The sequence below is a fragment of the Sebastes fasciatus genome, chromosome 12, assembly GCF_043250625.1.
Source record: "Sebastes fasciatus isolate fSebFas1 chromosome 12, fSebFas1.pri, whole genome shotgun sequence".
Classification (NCBI taxonomy): Eukaryota; Metazoa; Chordata; class Actinopteri; order Perciformes; family Sebastidae; genus Sebastes; species Sebastes fasciatus.
Genome location: NC_133806.1, coordinates 6,615,493 through 6,643,156, shown reverse-complemented (window position 1 = coordinate 6,643,156; position 27,664 = coordinate 6,615,493). Strand labels below are relative to the sequence as shown.

Here is a 27,664-nt window from a genome sequence, read left to right as displayed (position 1 = left end):
TTGATAACTTTAGTTACTAGTTGTTTGCCGATTTAGACTAATGATACAAAATATAATCTATATTAATCTACACTATTCTACAACATGTGTTATTATAGGTTAAGATTAGACAGTTAAGATCATTCAGTACACAGAATAATTAAAATTAGTGATGAACACATTAATGCAACAATCATCGTAATCTAATAACATAATATGAATTATTCTGAAATAGGTCATTCTGCAAAATTAGCACTTATACTTTAGGTATATTTTGATGATGCTAATACGTTTGTACTTTTTAAATATGTCAGATTTTGAATGCAATACTTTTACTTGTTACAGAGTATTTCCACAATGTGGTATTGCTGAAGATCTAAGTACTTTTTATACCACAGTTTGGGAGCAGTCTAATGTTTAGAAACAGAAGTATGAAAAATGTGAAAACCCCTTCAGTAATCCTCTTATACAGCAGAATTAAAATGAGCTTCTTATTCTATAAAACTGGAATGTATTCACCACTGAACAGATTAACTCATTGGATGCAGTTGTGACTATTAACTGTGCTGCAGTGTAGTTGCTTTACAGGGACCACAGGAGGTCAGTGTGGACCAGGCTTTGGAGAGAAGATGAGCTGACCTCAAACAACCTCACAGCTCCACCACATGAAACATGAAACTGCCGCGTCGCCCCAGAAATGTCAAAAAGCGGCATCTTCAGTGGAAACATGAAACAGCAAAAGGAAATCCAGTACACAAGACTTTAATAGACCAACAAAAAACATATGAAATGTGATGAAATGTTCCAGGTTAAAATTGGCAAAATATGTAAAATTCACAAAATATGGAAGATGGCACATTTCGAGTATAGGCACATGAGCTCTTACAGTACACAGGCTGATGCTTTGTTACATATTTTATACACTTAAAAACATCCTTCTGTTAAATGGAATGTACATTTCTTGAGGCACAAATCTCATTTAAGTTTCTGATTTTATATACAGTATAATACCATTTGCTTCGCCAACAACGAGATAATGCCTCTGCATGTGTAGCTTGTTGTTTTCTTAAACATTAGACCACTTTTCCAATAATCATTTTTCTCACTGTTGCACGTTTTCTTTGTTTTAATTAGTATTATTTCTACAGTACACGGTATTTTATTTAGGAAAAATTAATGCACGGCTTATCTGTGATGAAAACAATATCAAACACTGATGCATTTTAAGAAAACTGCCTTATTTTGTTAAAGGAAAAACAAAAGTTTGTAGAAAACATAATTATACAAGATCTTTTCATTATTAATACTGAAACGCAAACATTTCGAACAACATCCAGGCCTATCAGTAACTGCAAATATGTCATCTGGGATTAAAACTTTGCATTTAGAATATGTGTGAAACAAAAAAGTTGTGAATTAGCTTACTTACAGTGTAATTACATTTGATACTGCAAAACAATCGAGCAGATCTCTAGCTGTAAAACTGCTCCAGAAAGAGTTTGAACAACGAGCTCTGGAAGGAGGAGTTTCACATTTGTGGAAATACGTTTATTCGTATTCTTGCTGAGAGTGGATGGATACCTCTCTCATGTATGTCTGCACGGTAGATATAAAACTGGAGCCAGCAGACGGTTTGCTTAGCTTAGCATAAAGACTGGAAACAGGGGGAAACAGCTAGCCTAGCTCAGTCCAGATGCAACAAATTACTAATTAACATGTTATGTTTGCTCTTTGTGTATTTGATCCATAGAAAACCGAGTGTAAAAACAACAATTTGTGGTTTTGTGGGGTGTTACGTGCGGGGAACTATTTCTTGATTGGATGCAGTGACTTCCTGGAGTCACTGTGAGTTTCCCAGGCAACCAGTGTTCTCAAAGCCTTTACTTACTGAGGGCGTTTTTTTTGTGTGTGATTAAATCGCACATCAATATATTTTTTCGAATTGTTGTTTTTGTCACGAGTACTTTCACGCAGAACGCAAATATTACGCAGCGAAAAAGCGACGTCATTTTTTTCGGAACAAGGTTGATTTGCACCGCTTGCACTGCTTGCACCGCTTGCACCGCGAATAAAGGCTTCAACCAATCACGTTTTGTGGAACGGACATATTCAATACATACACTATAGTGTACAACAACATGGAGGCTACGTAGTCCGAACCAAGACGGCAAACTTTATTACTCCATTCAACCTTGACAAAGGCACCGCAGACCAGATCCAATTTATCTCAGACAGACGCTGCTCTGGCTCAATAGGGTCCTGGTAGTTGGTCCTCTACCTGCGCAAATCTATTCTAACCTTTTATTGAAGAAGTGTTGCAACTGTCGCAAACTTGCATCGCTGCCGGTATGAATAGTTTTGAAATATTTGCATTTGCGTGTCGTGTATTCGTCACGCCCCCTGGTGTGTAAAGGCCTTTAGGCTGTGTCCAAAATCACTCCGTTTACTATCCAGTGCTCTACATTTACCCTCCACCATTTCATTTTATTTGTGTCTGAACTCTGAGTTGTGAGATGAGTGCATTATTTTTATAGTGTTCTCAAAAAACATGCCACGGTGGAACAAAAAAAGTAGTGTATGCAGTTTTCTTTCCTATTTTCCCGTATAAAATGAGTTACATACGTTTGTGAACTCTGTTAATCCCAGTTATGAACATTCACCTTTATGAGTATGAGCTTTTATATTTCCCTTTTGTGCAGATAAATAATTTTTTTTTCTCCAAATATGTTCAAACAGTTAGTCCAGAGCTTTCTTTTTACACATATGGAAATCAATAAATTATCCATATGTTTACTAACTTTGCTACGCTAATGCTAAAGTCATTGTTATTTAAAGAGGTAAAAATGAATCCATGCAAATATAAATACAGTAGAAACCTGTGTGATTCCCAGTGGTTATGAGGTGTCTGCCAGGAGGGGTTAAAAATGAAATGTGATACAAATCAAAACATTACTGCATCATTTTCTTTTTTCCGCTTTGAAGCAGAAGTTAGCTCTTCGTTCATCGGCGTAGTCGTTAGTGTAACAACTGAATCTCTTCTCAAACACAGCGGCGTCTTTGACAACTGAGGTAAGACACTAGTAACCCTCTGCACTGCATCTGTAGTTTGTATTGTTAGCGTTTTCTCTGGGAGGGAAGACGGGAGCCCAACGTTCTTTGAGCGACTTCAGAGTAAGAAGTCAGAGAAGTTCATGTGCTGTGAGGAGTCGGTGTTGTGTGTGTGTCCTGGCTGGTGTTTGCCTCCTCGGAGTGTTTCTCCAGGTTCTGCAGATCCTCCAGCATCTCCTCGATCAGAGGGGGCATGGAGCCCGGGATCTCCATCTTCAGAGTCACCACCCTCTCAGCTCCTGTGGAAATGGACATGGTGTTTTTTTTTTAGCAAGCACACATTCCTGTCAGTTTTTGTCATTATTAGATAATGTGCAGCAGCAGGGTTACCACCTCCCATCACAGATCTTATGCTGTGTTCAAAACTAAACGCAAAGTGAGCTTTTCGCACGGCGCAATTGCACACAAAGTCAAGGCAAAGATGTGAATAGACGGCGAAGCAGACGCAATTGGTGACGCAAATGATGCGAATATGCAGAATTCTTGTCAGGTGAAATATTTCAACTCGAGCGAGAAATTCGCCTGACGCGAAAAGCCTATCAGCATTGAGATTCTCCTCCTGTCGGCACTGACGTTGACGTCCATCCGTGGACACCCAGAGCTACGACAGAACCTGATATTTGTACAGAGACCGGACGAAACTCTCTGTGTATAAATGTATGTGTATAAAACGTAGACTGTATTTGGAATAAACAATAACGTTGCTGCTGTATTTATGCCTAGATGACGTTATGTTGAGTGTTGATGGAGCAGCTACAACGTTAGCATATCCTGGCACTGATCGATCAGAACTCCATTCAGAAAACAAGCATTTCAAAAGTTGTTTCTTTGTCGTCTTGAGGACAGACCCGACAAAACATGAATTCTGATTTTTTACAAATCTGCAGCATTATGGAGTTATTTCGACATCCGTTTTTCATCCGTTTATTTCATTTAAATCACGACAGAATCTGTTTATTTTGGGTTCATACAGCTGTGGCCTCCTGAAGTAGATACAGTGAATACACCTCCGGATGACGTTATGAACCCAGACACAACGGTGTTCGGTTTTGTGACGTATCTGTGGGAATTACATAACAGTTATGATTAGTCTCATGTTGTGCAATGAAGGTTTCACACACACATATCTTGTGTGGTTGATAATAATAATAATTATAATAATGAGTTATTTATGTATCACTTATGAGTGCCCAGTACAAAGCGCTTTACAAGGCGGACCTCAAAATACTAAAGGATAGAATTCAATGCACTTTCCATCTAACAGGATGTCACTTTTCCTGTGACTTCCTGTAAATTCTTTGAAGGCTGCTGGCAACGACTGGAAACTGTCCAACTTGACCGCAGCTCGTCTACTTTCCAGGCGAGGCGCAGTTCAACTTAAACAAGCGTATTGTTGATATCTACATGGAGGTAAGCCCCCCCCCCTCTCAGGTGCGTCTAACCAACGCATTCTTATACCAACGCGTCATATAATGACACTTTATCAGACCCCACAGCATCAGTCTTTTCGGTCGCAGTAAACACGTGATCAACGAGCCCTCGGCGTCACTTTTTGGTCGCAGTCAACACGTGTTTAGTGTTGTGAAGTAAACAAAAATACATGCTTCGGTTTATGCAATAAAACCACTTTGTTAGGTTTAGGAAAACTTAAAACTTAAGTTTAAAACGACTACGTTTGTGCAGTGGAAAAGACACAGAACGTTGTGAACACGGGACATGAACGATCAGCTGATTGTAACGTGACGCACGGGACACGAACATTGGTCTCCTGGATGAAAGCCTTGTGTTTGTTGTTGCAGGGCATTGCTTTCTGACCTTTGGCACTGATGCTGCGCAGGTCAGTGATTTTCATGAGGGCTTTGGGGAACATGAGGGGCATGCTGGGCCGCCGCTTGCGGGAGTAGATCTTCAGCGCCTCCAGCAGCGGCTCCTGCAGCACCTCCACTTTAGACGGCTCCTCTAGGTCCTGTCGGTCTATCAGACAAACAGAAGTGAATATTTAGCATGTTAACAGGGATAGTTGACAGCTTACATGTATGACTTTTTTCCTCCAAACTACAAAAATGTGTTTTGCATTTTCTTCTGAGCTTCAGTACCTCCAGAGACGAGACAGATGGCGCTGAGGAGGCCGCTCTCCGTGTCGTCCATCTGCAGCGGCAGCAGCTGGCCGGCAAATGTGAAGACCTGATCCGTCAGCGGTCCGAAGCCGGCGTTGTGGATTTGAGTGCGGGTCAGGGTCAGCCCGTCGGAGAAGGTCATGGTGTCCTGGTCAGGAGTGTAGCGAGTGCAAATCCTCAGGATCTGGATGGAAGAAGAACAGAGCGAGGAAGAGGAGGACAGAAGAAAAACAGATTTGATGCGTCATCTGACAAATTAAGGCGAAAATGCCCAAAAAAAACAAAACAAAAAAAAAGACATCCTGTGTTGGCTCTAATCAAGCTGGACGTCATATTCGTATGACTGTGCCTCTGCATCTCATCATTTTGTACATTTTATTTTTGCCAGAATTCAAAGTAAATTAAATCAGCAGGTGAATTTCAGCCTGCGATGCTCCACCCACCAGACGGCATCATGAAAAAATACACATTTTCTCCAACAGGTTGTCCTTCCTGATACCGATTCCGATACCTGAATCTTTTATTATTCAGTTTGTCAGTTACAAAGAACATAAATTAATAATATGAAAAATTATAAAATATAAAATAATCTGGTTAAACAAGTGGATTTTTTTTCTGGGTTAATAAATGATGGTATCCGATCAGTGCATATACTGGCGTACTCGCCGATAACCAATCCTGAATTTTGGGCAGTATCGGATGTATTTCCGTTTCCATTGTTTAATAAATAAACTGTTTAATATAAGAATATTCTATGAGACGCCTTCCTGTTTTCTGATCTGCACTTGTTTTCTTTGATAATTTCCCATTGCTGCTCTTTGCTAGTCATACTTCCCCCATCTGTTTCACATTAAAAGCCTGCCAGCAGTATAAACACGATCACAAAATCTGTCAATCTGTACCAGCAGAACTCATCAGACTTGTTTTTTCCCCAAATATCATTATTGACTCACACTGAACAAAGAATAGTGTAAAAAGTCAAATATCAAAACACAAGTAATTACATAAGATGTAATTGTAAGTTATAACTTAAAAATATTGCAATGCACTTTGCTAGAAGTTACATAGAATGTAACTGTAAGTCCGGTTGGAGTCCAGCTGGACCTCAGCAGCTGTCTACCGTCTACTGATGCAGACAGCGTGATTCGAGATCCACAGAAGAAGCTAGGGTTGGTAATGCTTTTTAGAAACTGTTTTTGTTATATTAATTTAAATTCTCATTACATCCCGAAAGCAATCAATAAATCAAATGTTTGGGCCAAATAAATCATGTATCTGTGGCTGTCGCAGGACTGTAATAAACCCGTCCAATCATTTCATTCGGCCCGAATGAAATTTTGGGGGAGTGGCTTTGAAGGGAGGCCTGACTGTCAGTGTTGGCAACTTTCTTGCTAGATTTGGGGACTTTTGGAGCTAGTGAGCAGCCAGTGCTGCTAGGTACTTTCATTGGAAAAGAGTTGGCAACACTGGGCTCGGTATTTCGGTTGGATACTTTCAAAATCTAGGTTCACTCTTGCTGGTTTCCCCGATGTTCCCGACGCCAGCTTTAAGTGTAATTCAGGTTAAGAAGGTCTTGTGTGGGTGCAGGTAAAATAGCTCTATACTATGTATAGCTAACTATACGTCATCGTCACAAAGTTTCTACGACAATTCGTTGAAGTAGAAAGTTATTTTAAGAAACACACAGACGTACCAGGATGTCCAGGCAGGCGGTTTTGAGCAGAGTGATCTGGTCAGCGATGGTCAGGCCGGTGAAACCCGGCACTCGCTTGGCGAACTCCACCACCTTGATGATGCACTTGGTGGCGAGCTCGCTGAACTTGTCCCACAGCCCGAGGTCCAGCTGGATCCTGTGGTCTGAGCTGGAGTTCTGGATGGAGGAGAAAAGACGGAGAAGATGTTTGTTGTTGTTAAAGATATGTTTAAGGTTCTTGTCTCAGGGAAGATGCAAGATTCAGAAAGCATCGTTAAAGACGTTAAAAAGACAGAAATGCTTACTAGCTGGTTGCCAACTCTGTCTGTCTGCTGTTTGGTAGCCTTGAGGGGATTTTTAGTCGGGTCAATGAGAGCATTGAGAGTGAACCAAAACCGTAAAATCACGAGCCATAAAACCAAAACAATGAGTTGAAATATGACATGTAGACCAGGACATTTCTGCAGCACAACAATATGAAATTTAAAATAGCATTTTGACACACATTTCACCTTTAACAGATATTGCGCCTCCTGCATTTTGAAAAATGCAGCAGGCCACAATGCAATTTCGATAAAATTTAAATGAATTGTGCAGCCCTATGTGTAAACACAACTGTTTCCACTCTGACAACATTACAGCTACACCAAATGTTATTTCCTGGCAGGAGAGAGCTGCTCGTGACACAACGCTGTTTGAGCTGTGCTCAATCACAGCGTGCAGCAACAAAAGTTGGGCTTTGCACGATGCAGCAAAAAGACGTTGTTGTGCGACTTATGCTGTTTGAAATAATGAGTTTCAGAGCGCAGTGGTGTCTGAAAGGGCCTTCAGTTAGTGAGAGATGGAGAGAGGAATTGATAGTAGGCTACTAAGTGAAAGAAATACTCAAAATACGAAACAAAATGAATGAAAACAGATGCATATTAAGTTTATGCCAGAGATTCATGCAAATTCACACCAGAGGGGCAAATTATTCTGCATTCTTTCCTGAGAATTAAAAGTAAAATTGAAAGTATTTAAGATAAAAATGTTGTTGCATTTTTGCACAATTGCACAAAATGCACAATTATTTTATTATTTCCATTCTTTAAAAGTCACCAGACTGCAGGAAACAAAGTCTGAAAATAAATAAAAAAATAAAAACGTCCTCTTTTTGTTCTGGGAGAGGATGCCCAGACCCCATACTCTGGTTTTGAAATCATCCCTATCCCTTGAGGTCTCAATGTTGCCAAGCATGTCCTTTTAGAGGTATTTCATTTAAGCAGGAATTTATACTTTCTTAAACAGAACAACACGCGTTTGCTGTCTGTACCACAAGCATGTGAGGTGAGAAACATTCATGTAGTTGTGAACATGGCACACCCTGAGAACATTGCGTCAGTTGGATTACAGTTGGACATCGTATTGTGCAATGCCAGGGAGTTTCTGGCTTTTGTCATGAGAAGTTATTCCTGTTTGTGTGTCACAGTGTAAACGAACATAGTGTTCTTTTTGGATGTTCTGTTTACTGTTGTTGAGAAACAAACTGCCCTACTTTTCCTCCACCTGCAGTGACATCAGTAATTATGACCTAAAAGTATGTTGGCACAGACGGACAGATCAGGTGCAGCTGCTATTTTTATAGATTTCCATTTCCTCAACCTACGTTTTCTGCCTTTAAACTTGCATGAGACCAAACAAGTCTTTAAGTAAATAAGGGCAAACACAACTTGACTCTTAAAGCTGCAGTAGGTAGGATTGCAGTACATATATATTAAAATATATTAAAACAAGTTATTTTTATACAGCTAAACAGTACACTACAAGATGTTTCTGAAAACATCTGAGGCGAGAAATAGGCATTACAGTAAGCGAATAAAAACAAGGCCTTTTACAATTAATTCATTCTGATCAATTACTAGTGTCTAGGGTTATCACAATATCAGATTTTCACCACAGGATTATTGTGGCCAAAAGAACGATAACGATATCATCACGATATGTTTAGAAAATTTGATCTTTAACTTTGTTTATTGTGTGTTTTGTCTCTTTTTTGAGAATGTCGGGAGACGGAGAGAGAGTCTGTAAACATAACTGTATATATAAAATGATTTAGGAGGCGCTGGATTATTGACACAATATTATCATATGTGTTATTATTATTAACAAGATATCAATATTACATTTTTTGAATATCACAGTGATCGTCAATACCGGTATATATCGCGACACCCCTACTAGCGTCTTTAATCAGTGCAGCTGAACATGCAAAAATTTTAAATTTGTCTACAGGGAGGCAAAGCATTTAACTTATTTATTTTTACTTGGGTTTATATGGAGCAACTATTTCAAGGAAATCTGGAAATCAATTTCTTATAATCTCAACGGACTAAATCCATCAAATTATATTGTTCTTTTTCATGAAACTTCCTGGGAAATTATTCAGCCCCACAGAATAAAGCGTTAATGAATACTGGTTAAAAGATGTCTTGAAATTACTGGTGTTTAGTTGTGACAGATTTCTCCAAGTCAGTTTCCTCTGGTGTAAATAAATACTACAGAATGTGAACTTGACTATAATTTGCATACTGATCTGCTGAGTACATATGTTTCCAATTTGAATAATTACATATCCAATTTAATAATTATATTATTATTTATATTATAATTATATATTATTTAATTATTATTAATGACGTTATCCCACATAAATTGATTTGTTATCATTCCAGCTCTGCTGTTCTTTCCCTGTTTAATGTTATGTTCACAGATTACATTTATGATTTCAAACAGTGGATAATAACAACGTGTAAGTGCTTTAAATGCACCGCCTCGGGTATCTTAAATATTTTCTTGCTACGGATCACAGTCACACCCAAAGAAGCATGTTAATGTAAAGAGTGTAAATGCTGAGCTTCATTGCAACTGGTTTTCATCATTCATGACTGGGCTGAGAGTCTAAATGTATTTATATGTGTTTATTATATGTGATACATGGCCTATAATATTAATGGTCAGCTTATAATTCCTCTGGGGCTCAGTGGATTTCTAAGGGAAAGACAGTGAGCTCATGTGTTTCCATTCTATATTGTCAGGTTTTACAGTAGGCCTAAATACCTTTCACAACGACCACATGTCATTTCTGACACGTATAATGTACACAGCATAACGTCAGCTAATGCACTTGAGAAAATGAACGGTTGTCTAGCAAGTTCAACTGCTCTACTTCCCCAGATGTTCACTTTATGTTCGTTCGTCTTTATAATCTTTATTTTGTTTTTCAAAGAGGACACTATTTTGGGAGACCAAATGGATCAATCGATCATTATCCATATTGTTGTGTGACGGTATGAACAGAATCGTGAAACTGACGTCTGAGAAAATCTATTGATTGCGTGAGGAAAAAGTCATTTGTTTATTGGTTGGCTTGTTTTTATTGGCGTACGAAATTCACTACGAAATATGAAAGTTTCAGATTTACTGTGAATAAGCTCATAGAGATAGATGGATTCAAATTTTTAAATTCACATGTGATTCATTCGTTTGAATTATCAGCGTTTGGTCTGAAAAGACCTTTACAAAGCAATGTTTAAAATAAGAATAATATGGCAAGTTTTGGGACAATTTAGCCACTTCCGTGTATATTTCCTGTTATGTTTTATCTCCTGTTGGCAGCCACAGCGGAAATATCTGTTTAAATTTATGAAAGGAACGCTTTGATCTGTTTCTCTCTGCAGATTATTTGTTCTCTCTGTGGAGGAATATATTATTCTAACAGTCAGCTCTCATGTTGTGACTCACTGTGGTGTATTTTCCCAGCTGGCAAAGAGCGGGGAAGGTCTCTCTGTGAGCTCTGCAGATCTTCTCCACTATCAGGCCGAGCTCCGCCGTCAGCTCGTACGTCTCCATGATGGTCATCTTCACCGCCTCCTTCTTCCCCTTCCTGCTGTTCCGGTCGTTTCTCACTGCTGAGGAAAAGAATGACGCAGGTTAGAAGATGTTTAGGAAATAACTAATATAATAATACTAAAAAAATACAAACAGTTCAAACGATGGTATTTGATTTAAAACTCTGAAACTTTTGGCATTTTGATTTATTCTTTCCTGAATTTAATTAGTATGTTGTTTCACATTGACATTGTGAATGGCATGTGTTGTCTTTCTAGCCAAACAGCTACCGTGGTGCTAACGGAGCTGGCTCCAAATGACATCGAAATATCCAAATGGCAGCTCCTGTATCCGGCATATTTTGGCTTCACTTCTGTACAGTGGGAGGAAGTGGAGACGTGTTGTCCATCTATATATGCAGTCTATACTGTATGTACACATATACAGTATGTCCTTGGTATTTGGTTTGACTTGTGACAGTTCCAAGGGCAAAAATGTTTAATGTTGTTGAAGGACAGACGATTTAAATCGCTAACGGTACATTAACAACGCGATGAGGTCTTGTATCAGCCTTGTCGTAGCAACGGCAGCTCTCAGGCCCTGTTCACACCTGGTATTAACATGCATCCTCAGTGATCTGATCACAAGTGGACAGCTCTAAGTACAGGTGTGAACACACTAAAGACGCATTGAGATCGGATCTTTCAGACCACATTCAGAGGTGGTCTGGGCCACATACGACCACATTCTTTTAGCAGTGTGTACGCGAATGCGTCCTGGCCACATTAAGGACCGCCTACTCAACTGATGTCCAGCTGGGATCCGCGGGATCACCGCGCCCCTCAGGTGAATAAACAGGCAGACACGGGCGCCTGTCAACATTCAAACGGTGCTCTACTGTATCCTGTTGGTACAACTGTATTTTATTAAAATATATCTTGTTTATAGGCTACATATCTACAGACTATCAGACTAGGCATGCTAAATGCATTATCATCATACTGTCGGAGATGTGTCGCTGTTTTTGTTCCGGTGCTTTGCGCAGAGCTGACACCCGCCCACCCGTCCGCCCGCCCGCCCGACCGCCTGTTCTCTGTCCTCCCCGGCTCTCTGGAGCTATGTACCCAGCTGTTGTCTGGCAAAGGCATCGGTGCCGGCGGCGCGGAGGTCACCGGGGACCGCCGGTACAATAACCTTTTATTCTGATGTTAATACAATGTACCAGAATTCACGTATATGTAGGATATTACTGCTGATATTCATGTACTATTACGGCACAACGTCTGCTGTATTAGCCACGTGTTTACTACGTGTTTATTTGCATATGGGGCGGGGAAGTGAGATCGGATCACAAGTGGCCACTGAAGATGCATGTCTAGACGAACTGCCAGGTGTGTGAACAGATGTACTTAAAGCTGTCCACTTGTAATCCGATCACTTACCGGACGCATCTTAATACCAGGTCTGAACAGGGTCAAAGGATACAGTTTCCATAAAAAAGTGTTTTTATCCTCTTCTGGAGAAAGGAAAATAATGGCACAATATCTGCAGTATGATTATAGTTTATATTCCCTTACATAAAAAGTGAGGAGAATTAACTGCTAAACGTTTAAATCCATACTGTTTTACAGAGTAAAGTTACTGTAAGTTATATTTAATTGCTTTATACCAGCATACTAGTAAACCTTAGCAGCCAGGGAGACCAGACCAAAAGTACAGAAAAGTATGTGGACAGGAGTCTCCACATATTTTTTGGTCATGTAGTGCAGTTTTGGTTTTATACTGAGATTCAGAGGCCAGTCACTCAGACTCAACCTCCATCCCAATACAATGGAGGTGAATGGAATTACAATGGTGGTTCTCGAAGCCTCTAAAAATTGAGTTTACAGTAGAGGCTCTTTCTCTGGTAGGAAATAGTTTCCGATGTAATCAGGTGGCAGTAAGCTGTGTGGATTAACTATGACTCCGGGGAGCATGTGAAGCAGGCTAACGCAGCCTAACCAGGTTAGCCTTTCATAATCACTTCAGTAACGGTGTCACCACGTTTCAGTGCATCCCACTCACTTGGCTCAGGCAGCTACACACATGTCAGAGGAGCTCGGTATTATGCAACACCCCCGTTTCTGCCTTCCTCGCCACATCCCTCCTCCTCCTCCTTCTCCTCCTCCTCCTCCTCCTCCTCTTCCTCCTCCTCCTCCTCGTCATCTCTGGGTGCCCTACATTCAGTCATCATTGTGTAAACACTCCGAGTGAGATCGTATTACACAGCGACTGACTGAAGCGGCCAGTGAGCTTTTACACCCAGCGTCCACCTGTCGGCTACATGTGATGTATTTACGTAATGTGTGTGGAGCAGCAACAATGAGAACATGTGGATGGGTGGATCCTTCACTGCTGTCCCATCGCTGCCCTCCTGCACATAACACACACTCTGTGATCTAGGTCGAGTACGAGGTCGAGTTAAATTCTCAACGAGTCATTTGAAAATGAATATTCTAAAAGGTTATTTCAGTGAAATCATAACCTCTTAACACTTAGTTTTGTCTGAACATGCAAATAGTTTCAGTTATAGTATAGTTGGGATGAAATACTCAAAGCATTTTTCATCCGCAAATCTAGGTCTATGGAATATCTTGATTAATCAGGACGTTTTGGGAGTCATTTCCCATGACAACGTTTGACTGACATCAAGGCCCGCTGTCAATTTACCCCTCAAAAAACATCTGGGAGGACCCCTCATGCTGTTAAAGGAACAGCGTGTAACATTTGGGGTGATCTATTAGCAGAAATGGAATATAATATTCATAACAATGTTTTCATTAGTGTATAATCACCTGAAACTAAGAATCGTTGTGTTTTCGTTAGCTTAAAATATGCTCTTCATATCTACATAGGGAGCGGGTCCTCTTCACGGAGTCCACCATGTTTCTACAGTAGCCCAGAACGTACAAACTAAACACTGGCTCCAGAGAGAGCATTTCACTTTTTCACGTTACCTGAAGGCCACCGTAGTTCTCTGACATGCTTGTGGTACCGCCAGTCGCCGTCTGACTTCCGTTGCTCCTAAAGTAGTGTTATTATGGTAAGGATGGCCTCTGAGCGAGGTGAACGGCGTTACCACGGTTTTACACTCGGCGGCTCACGTTACCGCAGTCTTGGAAAGGGAGGAGTGAGCGGAGGGGTACTCAGTTGGTTGCAATCTGCAACCACGCCACTAGATGCTGCCAAATCCTACACACTGTCCCTTTAAGTTAGTTTTCCACTAGTTAGCCTAGCTTGCTAACATTACTACATTACTTTTGCTAACAGATGCCCACTAGATGTTATAACCTCCGCCAAGGCCAAAGGCCTAGGAAGGAGGTTATGTTTTCACTGGCGTTGGTTTGTTGGTTTGTCCGTTTGGAGGATTACTCCAAAAGTCCGCAATGGATTTGAATGGAATCTTTTGGAGGGGTGGGGTTGTGGCACAATGAACAATGCATTAGATTTTGATGGTGATTAGGATCATGATCTGGCTTCGGTATTTTTTTTTTAATAACTCCGCTCAGTCTGTGCATTAACACCACAGGCTTTAAGACATGCGCAGTGTAACTGATGACGCTTTCATGACGTGTCACCCTGCCTCTTTCCTTCTGCCTGCAGAGAGACGGACAGAGAGAGAGCGGGGGGTGGAGGGAGGGGGGTAACACCTGTAGATTCTACGTTTTTTCACATTTAACTCTGAGAAATTAGAGTTGAGTTCGACCAAAGCACACTTGGTGATTGTTGGAAAGAGCAACGATGACGGTTTAGGCGAGTTTTATGTTGTTTCTGTGCAGTTTGAATGAAGTGTTTTACGATGCTCCGCTACGTACAGCTGATCTCAACATAAACAAAAATACACGTGGCTGTTGCAACGCAAGCTGCACGGAGAGGGGGGGCTATCGTACTCGGGCACTTTGGCAGAGGTCTGCGATCTCCGAGTGCCATTCTAGTTATAATATTTTTATCATTATTTTAATTGTGGTGAAAACCAGGACAATTTGTTCATCACTCTTGAAAACCGGGATATTAGAGTGTTGTACAGATATTTGTGGGGACTCGGGACACCCAGCTTGAAACCGGGACAGTCCCGGGCAAACCGGGACAGTCTGGTCAACCTGAGTTGATAATTCACATTTGTGACACTGACCTTTAAGTCACCTCTTATGTCTTCCTCTCTCTGATCAATGCCATCTACAATCTACAATTGTCCTCTATCTACTATCTCTCCTTGAAGGTGTCATGATTTGCTCTAAATGTATTCACTGCATTCAACAACAGAGGGAGTTGAGGAGGATGTGTCATGAGGCCTCCTGCTAAGTCAGAGTGGATCAGACACTTACACTCCTTGGACATTCCCGCTGCGAAGCACCTCTGGAGCCGACAGTACTGACAGCGGTTCCTGGTTATTTTGTTGATGATGCAGTTTCTGTCTCGGTGGCAGGTGTACACCATGTTTTTCTGCACGCTGCGGCGGAAGAAGCCCTGCAGAGACAACGGGGGGAGTGAAGAGAAGATATTAATCAGTTAAAGGAACAGTGTGTAACATTTCAGGGGAAATATCAGCAGAAATGGAATATAATATTAACAAGTATGTTTTCATTAGTGTATAATCACCTGAAACTAAGAATCGTTGTGTTTTCGTTAGCTTAGAATGAGCCCTTCATATCTACATTGGGAGCGGGTCCTCTTCAAGGAGTCCGCCATGTTTCTACAGTAGCCCAGAATGGACAAACCAAACACTGGCTCAAGAGAGAGCCTTTCATGTTTTTACGTTACCTGAAGGTAACGTGAGCCGCAGAGTCCAAAACCGTGGTACCACCAACCGCCGTCTGACTTCTATTGCTCTTAAAGTAGTGTTATTATGGTAAGGATGTTCAGTTGGTTGCAATCTGCATCCATGCCACCAAATCCTACACGACACTACATCCTACATCCTAAGTTACTACAGTATGAAAATAAACTTGCCTTAATCCCAAGACCCAGCCTGGAATCGTTTTGACAATGTAAACAGGTATATTTCCTCTAATACTGGGAGAGATTATAGTGATATTGCTGTTAAGCTTCTCCAAATCAATAACTGACTAATGTGACAGAACGCAATAGAAAATCTTGTATAACCTAGGGCTGTCAAAGTTAATGCATTAATAATTTGTTTTAACGCCACTAATTTCTTTAATGCATTAACGCAATCAATCTTTCAGAGGTTGTAGCGGGCTCATTTTTACAGCTAGAGTGATGATAATGGTATTATATGAATCTATAATCTGAAGAATCTATTGGTACCAACCATGTCATACTAGCTTGATGCGAAGGAGGTTAAATAACGCTCCGAACTTGCGCTAAATTTTGGCGAAGAAAAACTAACATTTCCATTTTCAAAGGGGTCCCTTGACCTCTGACCTCCAGATATGTGAATGAAAATGGGTTCTATGGATACCCACGAGTCTCCCCTTTACAGACATGCCCACTTTATGATAATCACATGCAGTTTGGGGCAAGTCATAGTCAAGTCAGCACACTGACACACTGACAGCTGTTGTTGTCTGTTGGGCTGCAGTTTGCCATGTTATGATTTGAGCATATTTTTCATGCTTAATGCAGTACCTGTGAGGGTTTCTGGACAATATTTGTCATTGTTTTGTGTTGTTAACTGATGTCCAATAGTAAATATATACATACATTTGCATAAAGCAGCATATTTGTTCACTCCCATGTTGATAAGAGTATTAAATACTTGAAAAATCTCCCTTTAAAAGGTACATTTTGAGCGATTCATTTGTGATTAATCGCAATTAATCGTGGACAATCATGCGATTAATCACGATTAAATATTTTAATCGATTGACAGCCCTAGGATAAACGTATTATGCATTAAGATATTAATTAATTTGTGGTCAGGGGATCAGGGCTAACGTGGGCCAGTCGTCCTGTGGACGATAGAAAATTTCCCTAATGCTACGTTGTGAACAACAAATCTTTGTTGGAATCGGCAGGAGGAGATCTAGTTAACGTTAGCCGTTAGCAGCCGGTGGTCAGCACAGTCCTGCTTGGCTAAATAACGGAGCTAACAGCTAACGTACCGAGGTTGCATTGAGTACATTATGATGTGTTCAAGATATATTCAGTAAAATGAGTATTGGGCAAAAGTAAATTATGATGTGTTCAAATGTAGTTTTTGGTGAGAAACTTTAGGCGAATCATCAGGGATTAATAATAAAGTCACAAAACCAGTATGCAAACGGTTATATAGGAGTGTATGTTGGAGTATATGGGATTTATTTCTGGTATGGTAACATCCCTACTTTAAATAGCTTGATTTTCAGTAGAAACTCAGTTTGACTCTACAAAAAAGTCACAGACTGAAACTTGAATTTTGTTGAAAAGAAACTGAAGGGTAGAAACATCTGGAATTACACAAATCAGATTATTTACAAGAGTGTGTTTATGTTGTCTAGAAGGAAGTTACTGATACTGTAATATTGACATGTTGCCCACACACATGTTGGCTTATCAGGACAAAGTTCAGGCGCTGTAGTGATGTTGGTGTTTTCTCTGAGCAAATACAGCAATCATTAACTGACTGATGTGACTGAACATAATAAAACATGCTGTAAAAATGTATTGCAAATGTAAAGGTTTCATCCCAAAATGAGAAGTCTTCCTTTTTTAGACACATTTACAAAATGAGAATACTACTTTTTGCTAATGGCTTTATTGGAGCATAACAGAGGGGATTTTTAAAGCATGTTGTGAAGTGGACCACAGGCCTGATGTGTTACCTTGCAGCCCTCGCAGGCGCTGACGCCATAGTGGTATCCTGACGACTTGTCTTGACACACAAAACAGGGCTTGTAAGTGCGAGGAGGTGGCAGGGGGGAGGCTGGGCCGGCGAACAAGTCGTCTGAGCTGGAGCTGGAGCTCTGGCTTCCAACGGCTGCAAACACACAACATGAGATCCAATCAACACTCAGAAACAAGCACAACAGGGACAATGTTACATACTGTAACTTATAAATCAGAAGTTGGATTAAGCACTTGATTTAATGGTTTGGTGACCCTGTAGCGAATTTCCTCTAGCACCAACATCAGGCCAAAACCAGTGGGCAACATCCGGGTCTGAAAAGTGAAGCCAATGCGGAAGTACCTTAAACTGTCATTCTTTCTAACAGCCAGCAGGGGGCGACTCCTCTGGTTGCAAAAAGAAGTCTGATTGTATAGAAGTCTATGAGAAAATGAGCCTACTTCTCATTTGATTTATTACCTCTGTAAACATTGTAAACATGAGTTTATGGTCTCAATCGCTAGTTTCAAGTCTTCTTCAATACGGCATGATGTTCATTTAGTAAATTATGGTCCCGTTTAGAGTCAAATAGACCTTAAAGCAGGGGATGCTTTAGGGCGTGGCTACCTTGTGATTGACAGGTCGCTACCACGACGTTGTCCGGTCTGGGAGTTGTCTGTGTTTTTATCTTACAACTTTAACCCTTTCACAGTGTGTTTTCAGTTCATAAAAGTTAATTGTAACATTTTGGCCATCTAAAAATGTCTTATTCAGCATTCAGTTGTACTTAGCGACACCCTCTCGTGTCACTTCTGGTTGCAAAAATTCAAGATGGCAACGGCCAAAACGAAGGCATCAAAACGGCAGTCCACAAACCAAAGGGAGACGTCACAGTGACTACGTCCACTTCTTATATACAGTCTATGGTCAAAAGATCCACTTGTACAGTAGAAAAAAATCTAAAATCACGTTGTCATGAAATTTACTGTGCCCATGTCATTCTGGACACGAGTGAGCTTTCTCACACAAGATATCTCATAATCTAATAGGCAGATTGCATTGAACTTTACTGAGCACGTTCATCCTTTTAAAGGCCCCGTGGCATTTCCTGTATGCTTCAAGAGAAACTTTACATTTTGCCAAAATACAGATTGTAAGAATATCTTTATTTCATTTAACCTTATTGAGTAAAAAAATCGAACAAAGGCAATGAAAATAATAGATTATCATAATTATCATAGATAATGGATCATAATATGAATAAATAAATCAGCTGAGCAAGCGTTAATCCAAAGCATGTTAGGTCGAAGGCATCAATAGATGGTCAGTGATCACGTTTGTATTATGGATTACAGCCACCAGGAGCTGCACGTGGAGCTTTAGACTTTCTGTCTTTCAAACTCTGTCTTACAAAGCAGGCTTTGTGCCAAGATAACACATCTAGTTGAAGTTGCCTCTATTAAATAAAATATTCATAGGAAGATAATGCAAACATATGGACATAATCAAAAGGTCAGAGACTCCTAAATGCTCAGACTGTTCAATTTCATAAAGTTGCTATGAGACTTTGGAGTAAAGTCAAGTAATGATCTCAGAGAATTGCTTCACTGTCCTCTTCTCACTGGGCCGGACTTTCATGTAACTCTACACCGATCTTATCAGCCTTTTATCAGACTCTGGCTGCAACAAGAGAAACGCCTCCCCCTCCCAGACGTACTCACATATATTGCTCAGTTTGTCTGAATAAAAATGTGGAGTTACATATCTGCACTTTTCCTTCAGGAACTAAAAAAAACAAATCAATAGAGTGAAACGCAAAAACTGTGTCATGAATAGGAGAGTGGCTGCTCTTTTCCAGAGAAAGCTGGACCCATTAGTCACAAACCAGCCCAAGTGTCAGAATTTACCTCTCCATAATATACACACAGCTGCACCTATTGTAGCAAAGCTTTTATCTCCATTTTTTCCAGTTGAATGTATCATTTCACAACAGTCCACCCTCCCACTTTCAAAACCACTTCTGCTCCGGTCTGTGGGGCTCGCTCAGCCTCCCCGCCGGCTCTCTGATCACCTCCACCGCTCCACCGCTGACAGAAAACGAAGAAAGACGTTTTGAAAAGGGGGACAAAACGAGAAAAATTGCTCATCAACATCCCCTCGAACCCGTGCCCTCTGATTGAACCTGGAATCAGCGGGTCAATCGAGGACACCCCCATCAGCCCCGGCGCTCTCCCAACACAAAACAATGCAGGAGCATGCCACAAGCCCAGCTGACTGATGAGAGGGAGGGAGAGGGAACAGAAAGTGTGTGTGGTGGGGCCGTGGAAGTGATTTGGTCGGGGGAAGGGAGAAACCCCCATCCCAATTTAGGTGGTGTTATTTGATGAACGCGACAATGCATTGTGTGAGTCAAACATTTAAATCAACAAAAGATTTTGGATCCTCAAAAATAAGGAGTTTAAAAGGCAACTTGCAAGTGAAAGGAGTTATATATATGCTTATTCGTAGATGCTACATGCTGCTAAATGTTATTTTTGGTTATACTGACACTAAAAAAGAGGCTCTTTTTTGTGATTAACCTCATTTTGCTTCTAGCTAAATACAACATCCATAAATCAAAATACAATAGAAGCATTTCCTGTGGAAGGCCTAGCAACTAATATTAGTAAACTAATCATTTACTAATTATTTTCTTGATTTGTATATTTGTTTATTCTATAAAATGTCAAAAAGCAGTGAAACATGCTCATAATAATTTCCCAGAGCCCAAAGCAACATCTGCAAACTGCTTGTTTTGTCCAACCAACCATCGAAAACCCACAAACATTTAATTTACTGTCATTTATGACAAAGAAAAGTTTCAAATCTTCACATTTGAGTAGCTGGAATCAGCTAATTTTGGGGAATTGTTTTTTTAAACTAATCGATCAGTTGCCAATTATTAAATTAATTGCCAACTACTCTGATAATCAATTAAGATTTTTGAGTATTTTTAAGAAAAAATTGTCTGATTCCAGCTTCTTAACTGTGAATACTTTCTGGTTTCTTTACTCCTCTATGACAGTAAACTGAATATCTCTGAGTTGTGGACAAAACGAGACATTTGAGGACGTCATCTTAGGCTTTGAGAAACACTGATTGTCATTTCTCATAATTTGCTGACGTTTTATAAACCAAACAACTAATCGATTAATCGAGAAAATAATCAACAATGAAAATAATCATTAGTTGCAGCCCTACTTGAAAGAGGACCAAAACGATTAATCGATCAGCAAAACAGTTGCCGATTATTTTTCTTTCAATCGACGAATCTATTTAATCAAAAATGGTATTTCTCTATCTTAAAACTTTTAAAACTATAAATATAGTTTGTTGAAATAAAAACTACTTGTTTTTGTCTATTCCTGGTTCAAAATATTTTCAGTGAGTCCTTTTGTGTTTTGAGACGTGAAAGCAGTAACAGTCTGTGAGTTTAAGAGGCCCAGAGAGGTAAAACTATTAAATATTTCACAAAAAGATTAGAGTTAAGTCCAATAAATGAATACACATTCGTGGAGCAGAACTTTTTTTCTTCTTTCAATAAATCAAACAATCTAATAATGTCACATATAATAATATATTATCAGTCACAGGGTGCTATTTTTCTGCAGAACAGGTACAATTTGCTAGTTATACTTCAGTACTTTTCCTTTTGAATGCAGGACTTTCACTTTTAATAACTTTTTTTTTTATTATTTGTTGTACTTGTACTACTAGTTAAGTAAAGGAAATGAGTACTTCTTCCACCACTGGCAACAGTCTGGCTCTCCTCTGACCTCGTGAGCCGGTGACCGACCGGTGAACCCCGCGGTGACCCCAAACTGACCGGCCCCGTCCCAAACACAGACCACCACACTGTCATGAACTGCTCTGAGAACAGCACCCTGTTTACTGCTGCTTCTGTTAGAAACAAAAGCTCCTGCGAGAGGAAACTTGTGATGAAAAGAAACACAGTATAAAAGTGTTTTACTTTTACTTTAACCTCCCCTATTTGGCATTTATAAGCATTATTACTAAACGGGTTGTAACACACTATAATGTAGTTGTACGCGGCTGTGTGGACATTATAAGTGTTTATTAGTGTACAGTATTTGTCACTAGTTATAATTTCTCCTGTGAAGACATATTTTATATTATTACAATTGTTTTTACTATATTGTCAGTTATTATGTGTTGCTCACATGAGTTATAGTTAGTTAACAAATACACTGATAAACACTTATATCTGCCTACATTAAACCATTTATTAAATGTTTGTATACTGGTGTTAAAAGTGTTGTATTGGAGGGTTAAAGTGAAGTGTTACTCTAGAAAGTAAAATCCTTCAGACGTGATTAGAGGACAAATCTTCCAGTAAAAATGAAAGCAGCTTCGGTCAAATGAATATCAGTCGCTGAACAAATCTGAAATGTGGACAGCGATACAAAATGAATATAGAACATGCTGTATTACATCTAGTGTTGTTTTTTAAGCACTTGATGTGTTGATATCTTTAAAAGTAAAACCTCTTTTAGCCTACATTTTGATTAGGATTTTATTTTAATTATGTTTATGTCCATTATTTACTTGTTTAACTGTATTCCTGCTAAAACGATTTATTCACTCTTATCTATTTCATTTGTCCTCCCCGTCTTATGATGTTATATTAATTAATTTTCATAATTTTTTGCACGTGCATTAAGTCTCAAATTATTTAACTGTTTACATTTTGCACAATCTCATTATTACCTTGTCAGTCATCTGTAAAGCCCTTTGAATGGCAGACCTTGTATGAAAGGTGCAACACAAATGAAGCTTGATTGACTGATTGATCGAACCATAAAGTCACAACAGGGCAGATAACAACAATTTCTATCTGTATGTATACATTATCAATATCTACCTACCAATCAGTGCACCCTAATGTTTTGAAATGTTAATCCAATGGGGAAATTGTTCTTAATCATACATATCTAAGCTGTATACGAAACCAGCCAAGACGGTTCCTTACAATTAATATGTTTATATTTTATGATCCTTACTTAACATGTTTTTATTTTATGATCCATACAGTTAACCTGTTTATATTTTTTGGCATTGTGTATATTTTGGATTTGCACCTTATTGATATTTTATACTTTCACTCTCTATATATGCATTTTTTTCCAACTTTGTCCTGCAACTGCTGCACAATAATATCCTTCAGGATAAATAAAGTTACATTTTAACACCTATAACCTTTAACGTAAATACCAAAATACAGCAAGATACATCACTTAAAAAATGCATTTATTACTGTAGTAGATGCATGGCTAAAAAAGTAGTGACCTATTGGTTAAAGTCTGAGTGACTAAACTCACCTGATACCATTTTATTTAGCCAATAAATTACTTTTGAGGGTCTATAAGCATGGAGGGTGTCAAAGCACAGATTGAAAATGGTTTCTGATTTTGGGCCACATGGCAAAACATTACTTTATTTAACATTCTTGATAATAAGCTGATATTTCACCATGATGAACATCACTGACTCAAATTGTTTTAACATCAGATTTTCAATTACTGTAGTAGATGCATGGCTAAAAAAGTAGTGACCTATTGGTCAAAGCACAGATTGAAAATGGTTTCTGATTTTGGGCCACATGACTATAAAATTGACATGATTTAACATTTTTGATTTCTGTTTTTGATAAATATTCACCATGAACATCACTGATTCAAATTGTTTTAACATCAGATTTTCAATTACTGTAGTAGATGCATGACTAAAAAAGTAGTGACCTACTGGTTAAAGTCTTAGTGACTAAACTCACCTGATACCATTTTATTTAGCCAATAAATTACTTTTTAAGGGTCTGTAAGGATGGAGGGTGTCAATCACAGATTGAAAATGGTTTCTGTTTTTGGCAAAAAATGACTTGATTTAACATTGTTGATAATAAGCTGATATTTTACCATGAAGGACATCACTGATTCAAATTGTTTTAACATCATATTTCAAACCTACATTGTGAGCACCGGTGCTGCTGCTGCCAGTCTGCCTCGATCAGCTCTGGGAAGAAGGCTGCCAGGTCCTGCTCCTGCTCCTGCTCCTGGTCCTGCTCCTGCAGCGTGCATGCAGCAGGGTTGGATGTTGAAGAAGTGTACAAGTCCATCATGATCTCTCCAGGACCGAAAGCTTGAAATTCCAGATAGTCAAACATGATCTCAGCGATGGAGATGTTGTATCCAGCATGTGCAAAAATCCTCCACAGCAAGAAGTGCACAGCTTTCTCTCAGCCGTTTTCAGTTTTAATGCAAACTGGTGTTTTTCAACAGCAAAGCATGCCTTCCCAGTGTTGCATTCAAAGGGGCGTGTGAGCTCTGCAACAACAGACCCAGCTAGATCTCCCACAGACGCTCACAAAGTGTTTGCATGTTGCAGCAAGAGACGGTGAAACACATCCAGATCTGGAGGCTGTTTTGCATAACAAAGTTATAGTCCCATGCAGCCAGGACTTCTTCTCTTCCTCCTCTTATCTCTCTTCTTTATTGACGAATGTCTCAACTCAACCTGCTTCATACTAGTTATGTCAGCGCGAGCGATGGTGTTACCTAATGTATGCGAGTGAACTCCCAGTGAACCTCCTCCTCTTCCTCTTCCTCCTCCTCTGCTGCTGCTGCTGCTGCTGACCTTCACATGACCCAGCCGCTGTCTGACATCATCACCAGCAGCAGCAGCAGCAGCAGCAGCTGGAAACGAGGACTGAAGAAGTCCTGCAACAGTTATAGCTTACTCAAGTAAAAGTATAAATACTGTAAAAGTAGATCAAAGTTTAACTTTAACAAAGTATCACATTTGATGCAGCAGAACCAGAGATTGCAGATTTTTTCTGCACAAGCTGGCGCACTACATTACCCATAATGCAATTCATCGGTGGTGGAATGTATCTATAAATACATGACTCAAAGTCCTGCACTTTTAGTACTGCACGGCTTTTTTAAAGTTTTCTTTCCTTATTTATTTATTTGTTTATTTTTTTTATTTATTTATTATTTTCTTTCTTTAATTTATTTTCTCTCCATTTTGTTTTATCCATATTTCATTTTATTTTATTTCGTTATGAGAAAAAGGAAGCAAAAGAAAAAAAATGAAAAAATAAATAAATATATATATATATATATATATATATACATATATAAAAAAGAAAAGAAAAAATGCTGTAATGTTAAAAAAAACAGCTTTATTTTCATCATACTGTCTGCCTGAATATATCTGTATTTACCCTCTGTCTGAAACGCTCCATTTTAGTGCAGTTCAATGGAATTGTGTTGCTAGGCAACAGCTTGGGTCCATGTTTACTTCCTGTCAGCTGATGACATTCACATCCACTGCAACAGGAAATAAACTGGGACACATTTAGAATGTTTACGTTTAAAACCGTGTGAGGGTCTAAATATTGTATATTTGTGACATCACAAATGGACGGCTTGTTTCTGAATACGGGCTGTGTGCAATTCTCCGTATATTGAGCGTTTTGATAGTTTAACAGTATTTATAAAGCACTGCTTTATGATATAAAAGACATGAAAATCGCACTTTTTACAATATGGGACCTTTAAGTATATTTATATGCTAATTATCACCTATATACCTTTACTTAATAAACTTTTTTAATGTAACTTTGAGTAACAGAGTACTGATTGATGTGTAGTATCGGCACGCTTCCTTTTTAAGTGTGGAGCTAAAGATAGGAGGCTATTAGCTTAGCTTAGCATAAAGACTGGAAGCAGAGGGAAAGAACTAGCCTGTGTGTAAAAAATCTTTTTAGTAGACTAAGGCTTTCGGTCAGCAACCTTCTTCAAGGCAAGTAAACTACAGGTAGCAAGGAACATCACTTGATTAGCCTTAATGTAGAACACTTGTGTTCGAAGCAGTACATTGAATATACAAAATACACAATATATGCAAGATATAATACACAACAATAGAGATAAAGGCTATGCAATCCTCAGGCTTCATTCATCATCAAACATAGAGCAACATAGAATCTATTAGGCCTATGGTTTATTCATAGAAAATCATGTCATGTCAAAATCCTCATTAAGACCCAGTGGTTGCAATGCTCCTAAAGAGTGGATCCATTCATGAGCCAATGGGTAAGCAAAAAAATCAAACAATTGTTTTCACTGGACGTTGATGGTATTCAAATTATTCCGAAACATAAGTGAAATGTTCGTCCTGCTCCCCCCAAAATCACACAAGTGCAGTAAGATTAGTGTCATTATGCTGGAGAACATTCAGGCTTTTAGCTCTGGATTCATGGTTTGCCATAAAAGGACGCTTGCCTGTTTTAAATAAAGGGCATCAAAGCAAAGAAGGTTAACACTGATGTCCCCGTATTGGCATTTCATGATTGAAACCATGTGGCCTTTTACAAAATCAATACTTTTTAGGCTCTGTTTCTCTTCATTCACGTCCACTTCAATTCTTGATCCTTGACTTTAAGTGAGAAATATTTGCAGCTAGGAGGATCCATAATTAAATCTACAGGGAGATGAAGTAGGTCAGCTGCAAGATGGGTTGGTGGGTGGGGGGAAGGAAATCTGTTCCACTTCAAAATAATGGACCAATTTCACAGCATTCATCAACTGGAAATGACTGAAAACAACTCCCCTGCCCTAAAAAACTAAAACAAAAAAAAGAAATACATAGAAAGGGATTTAAATGCATGACCTAAAAATGATCAATTAAAAAAGAGACAGCGTGCTGCCAAATACTAAAACTACACTGTAAACAAGTGCTGTTAATTTACAGCAGGATTTCAACAGTATTAACCCGTTACTGCTAAAAACAGTGCTTTACTGTTAATACAAAAGAAAGCCTGTTAAATTACGCTCATAGGCCGTTTTTTAACTGAATATAATGCATTCTTAAAAAACAGCACTTTACTGCTGATCAACTGTCTAAAGTATCATCAGTAACATTTTCATGCAGTGTGTTTTTAATTCTGGGACCTGATCTGCACATGTGAGGCTTGTACATTGTACATGATTGTAAAATCAGTGAGTTAGCTTTATTTTTCTTCATCACATGTTGTTCTGGTTTGCATTCTGTGCTTGTAGCCAGTCTATTATAGCCTTTTTTTTGTATTTAGTGCCTTTAATTGTATTTAGTGTGACTATTCCTATGTCTGTAACCTGCTAAGTCTATTCATCTAGGCAAAAAATAATGTTTATTAAAATGTATGTAAAAAATACAACCTAAATAGTGCATTAAAACAAATCAGTAAGATAATGTAAAAGAAAGGAGAAAAAGTGTAAGTGTAAAATAACGGAGATTTTCCGGCAGCAGGGGTGCCAGAAAATGTCTGTTAAAAAATGGAAGAATACTGTCCGTTAGTTAACATAAATAAACTGTAAAAAAAACCAACAGTAATTATCTTTATATAATTAGCCTTTATTACTGTAATATTACAAGAAATATTTTACTTTTAACATATTTTTATTGTTAGAATAGTCATACACCGTAAATCTAAGACCATTTACATATAAATTACAAATGAAACATGTAATTTTACGTTGCAAAAGCCCATATTTACATTAACTTTCAGAAGTTTTGCAAAAAAAATCTGTATTTTTACAAGAAATATTTTTAGAATTCCATGAAATCCTTTTCTTCTAACATAAATTAATTGTTAAAATAAAGTCATAAACATCTAAAAAACAGATTAATTATCTTTAAAAATGATAAAGAAAAGTTTAAATACAGATAATTACGATTGTGATTACAAAAAATACTGTAAATCTAAGACCATTTACATATAAATCACAAATGAAACAAGTCATTTTTACATTTTTTTCTGTCATTTTGAAATACAGACAAAAAATGTTAAATTTCTTGAAAAAAACTGTAAAAAACATGTTTTTTTTACAGTGTATATAATGTATCTTTAAACAGTAAATTAACTGTAAAATACTGTGAAATTAATAAAGTTCAAACTGTATTTTTCATTAACAGTACAAAGCTGTAAGTTTCAGCGACAGTATAATAATGTTAATTTTACAGTAACAGAAAGGCAACACTGCTGCCAGTTCT

The 27,664-nt window shown here is 38.7% G+C and overlaps 1 protein-coding gene across 2 annotated transcripts; it reads right to left on the bottom strand.

Annotated features, from left to right (window-relative positions):
* Positions 1 to 725: 725 nt before the first annotated feature.
* Positions 726 to 24,239, bottom strand: LOC141778535 (retinoic acid receptor beta-like). Of its 2 annotated transcripts, none has more exons than XM_074652867.1 (8): positions 23,594 to 24,239; positions 17,568 to 17,722; positions 15,129 to 15,270; positions 10,678 to 10,841; positions 6,898 to 7,074; positions 5,184 to 5,388; positions 4,903 to 5,061; positions 726 to 3,326 (listed from the first exon to the last, which is right to left on the bottom strand). In XM_074652867.1, exons 1-8 carry the CDS (start codon positions 23,787 to 23,789, stop codon positions 3,169 to 3,171), a joined length of 1,356 nt encoding a protein of 451 aa, XP_074508968.1. In that variant the 5' UTR covers positions 23,790 to 24,239; the 3' UTR covers positions 726 to 3,168. The 2 variants fall into 2 exon arrangements, with proteins under 2 accessions (XP_074508968.1, XP_074508967.1); XM_074652866.1 differs by having other exon boundaries at positions 10,678 to 10,844; positions 23,594 to 24,237.
* Between the last annotated feature and the right edge of the window lie 3,425 nt (positions 24,240 to 27,664).

What these genes read in the sequence shown, in the direction of transcription:
- LOC141778535 (XM_074652866.1), bottom strand. Translation starts at nt 23,789, where the DNA reads ATGTTTGACTATCTGGAATTTCAAGCTTTCGGTCCTGGAGAGATCATG. An exon ending in AGCTGGGAAAATACACCACA is followed by an intron (nt 7,075 to 10,677) that starts GTGAGTCACAAC and finishes TCCTCCATCCAG; the next exon opens with AACTCCAGCTCAGACCACAG. An exon ending in CATCTGTCTCGTCTCTGGAG is followed by an intron (nt 5,062 to 5,183) that starts GTACTGAAGCTC and finishes TTTGTCTGATAG; the next exon opens with ACCGACAGGACCTAGAGGAG.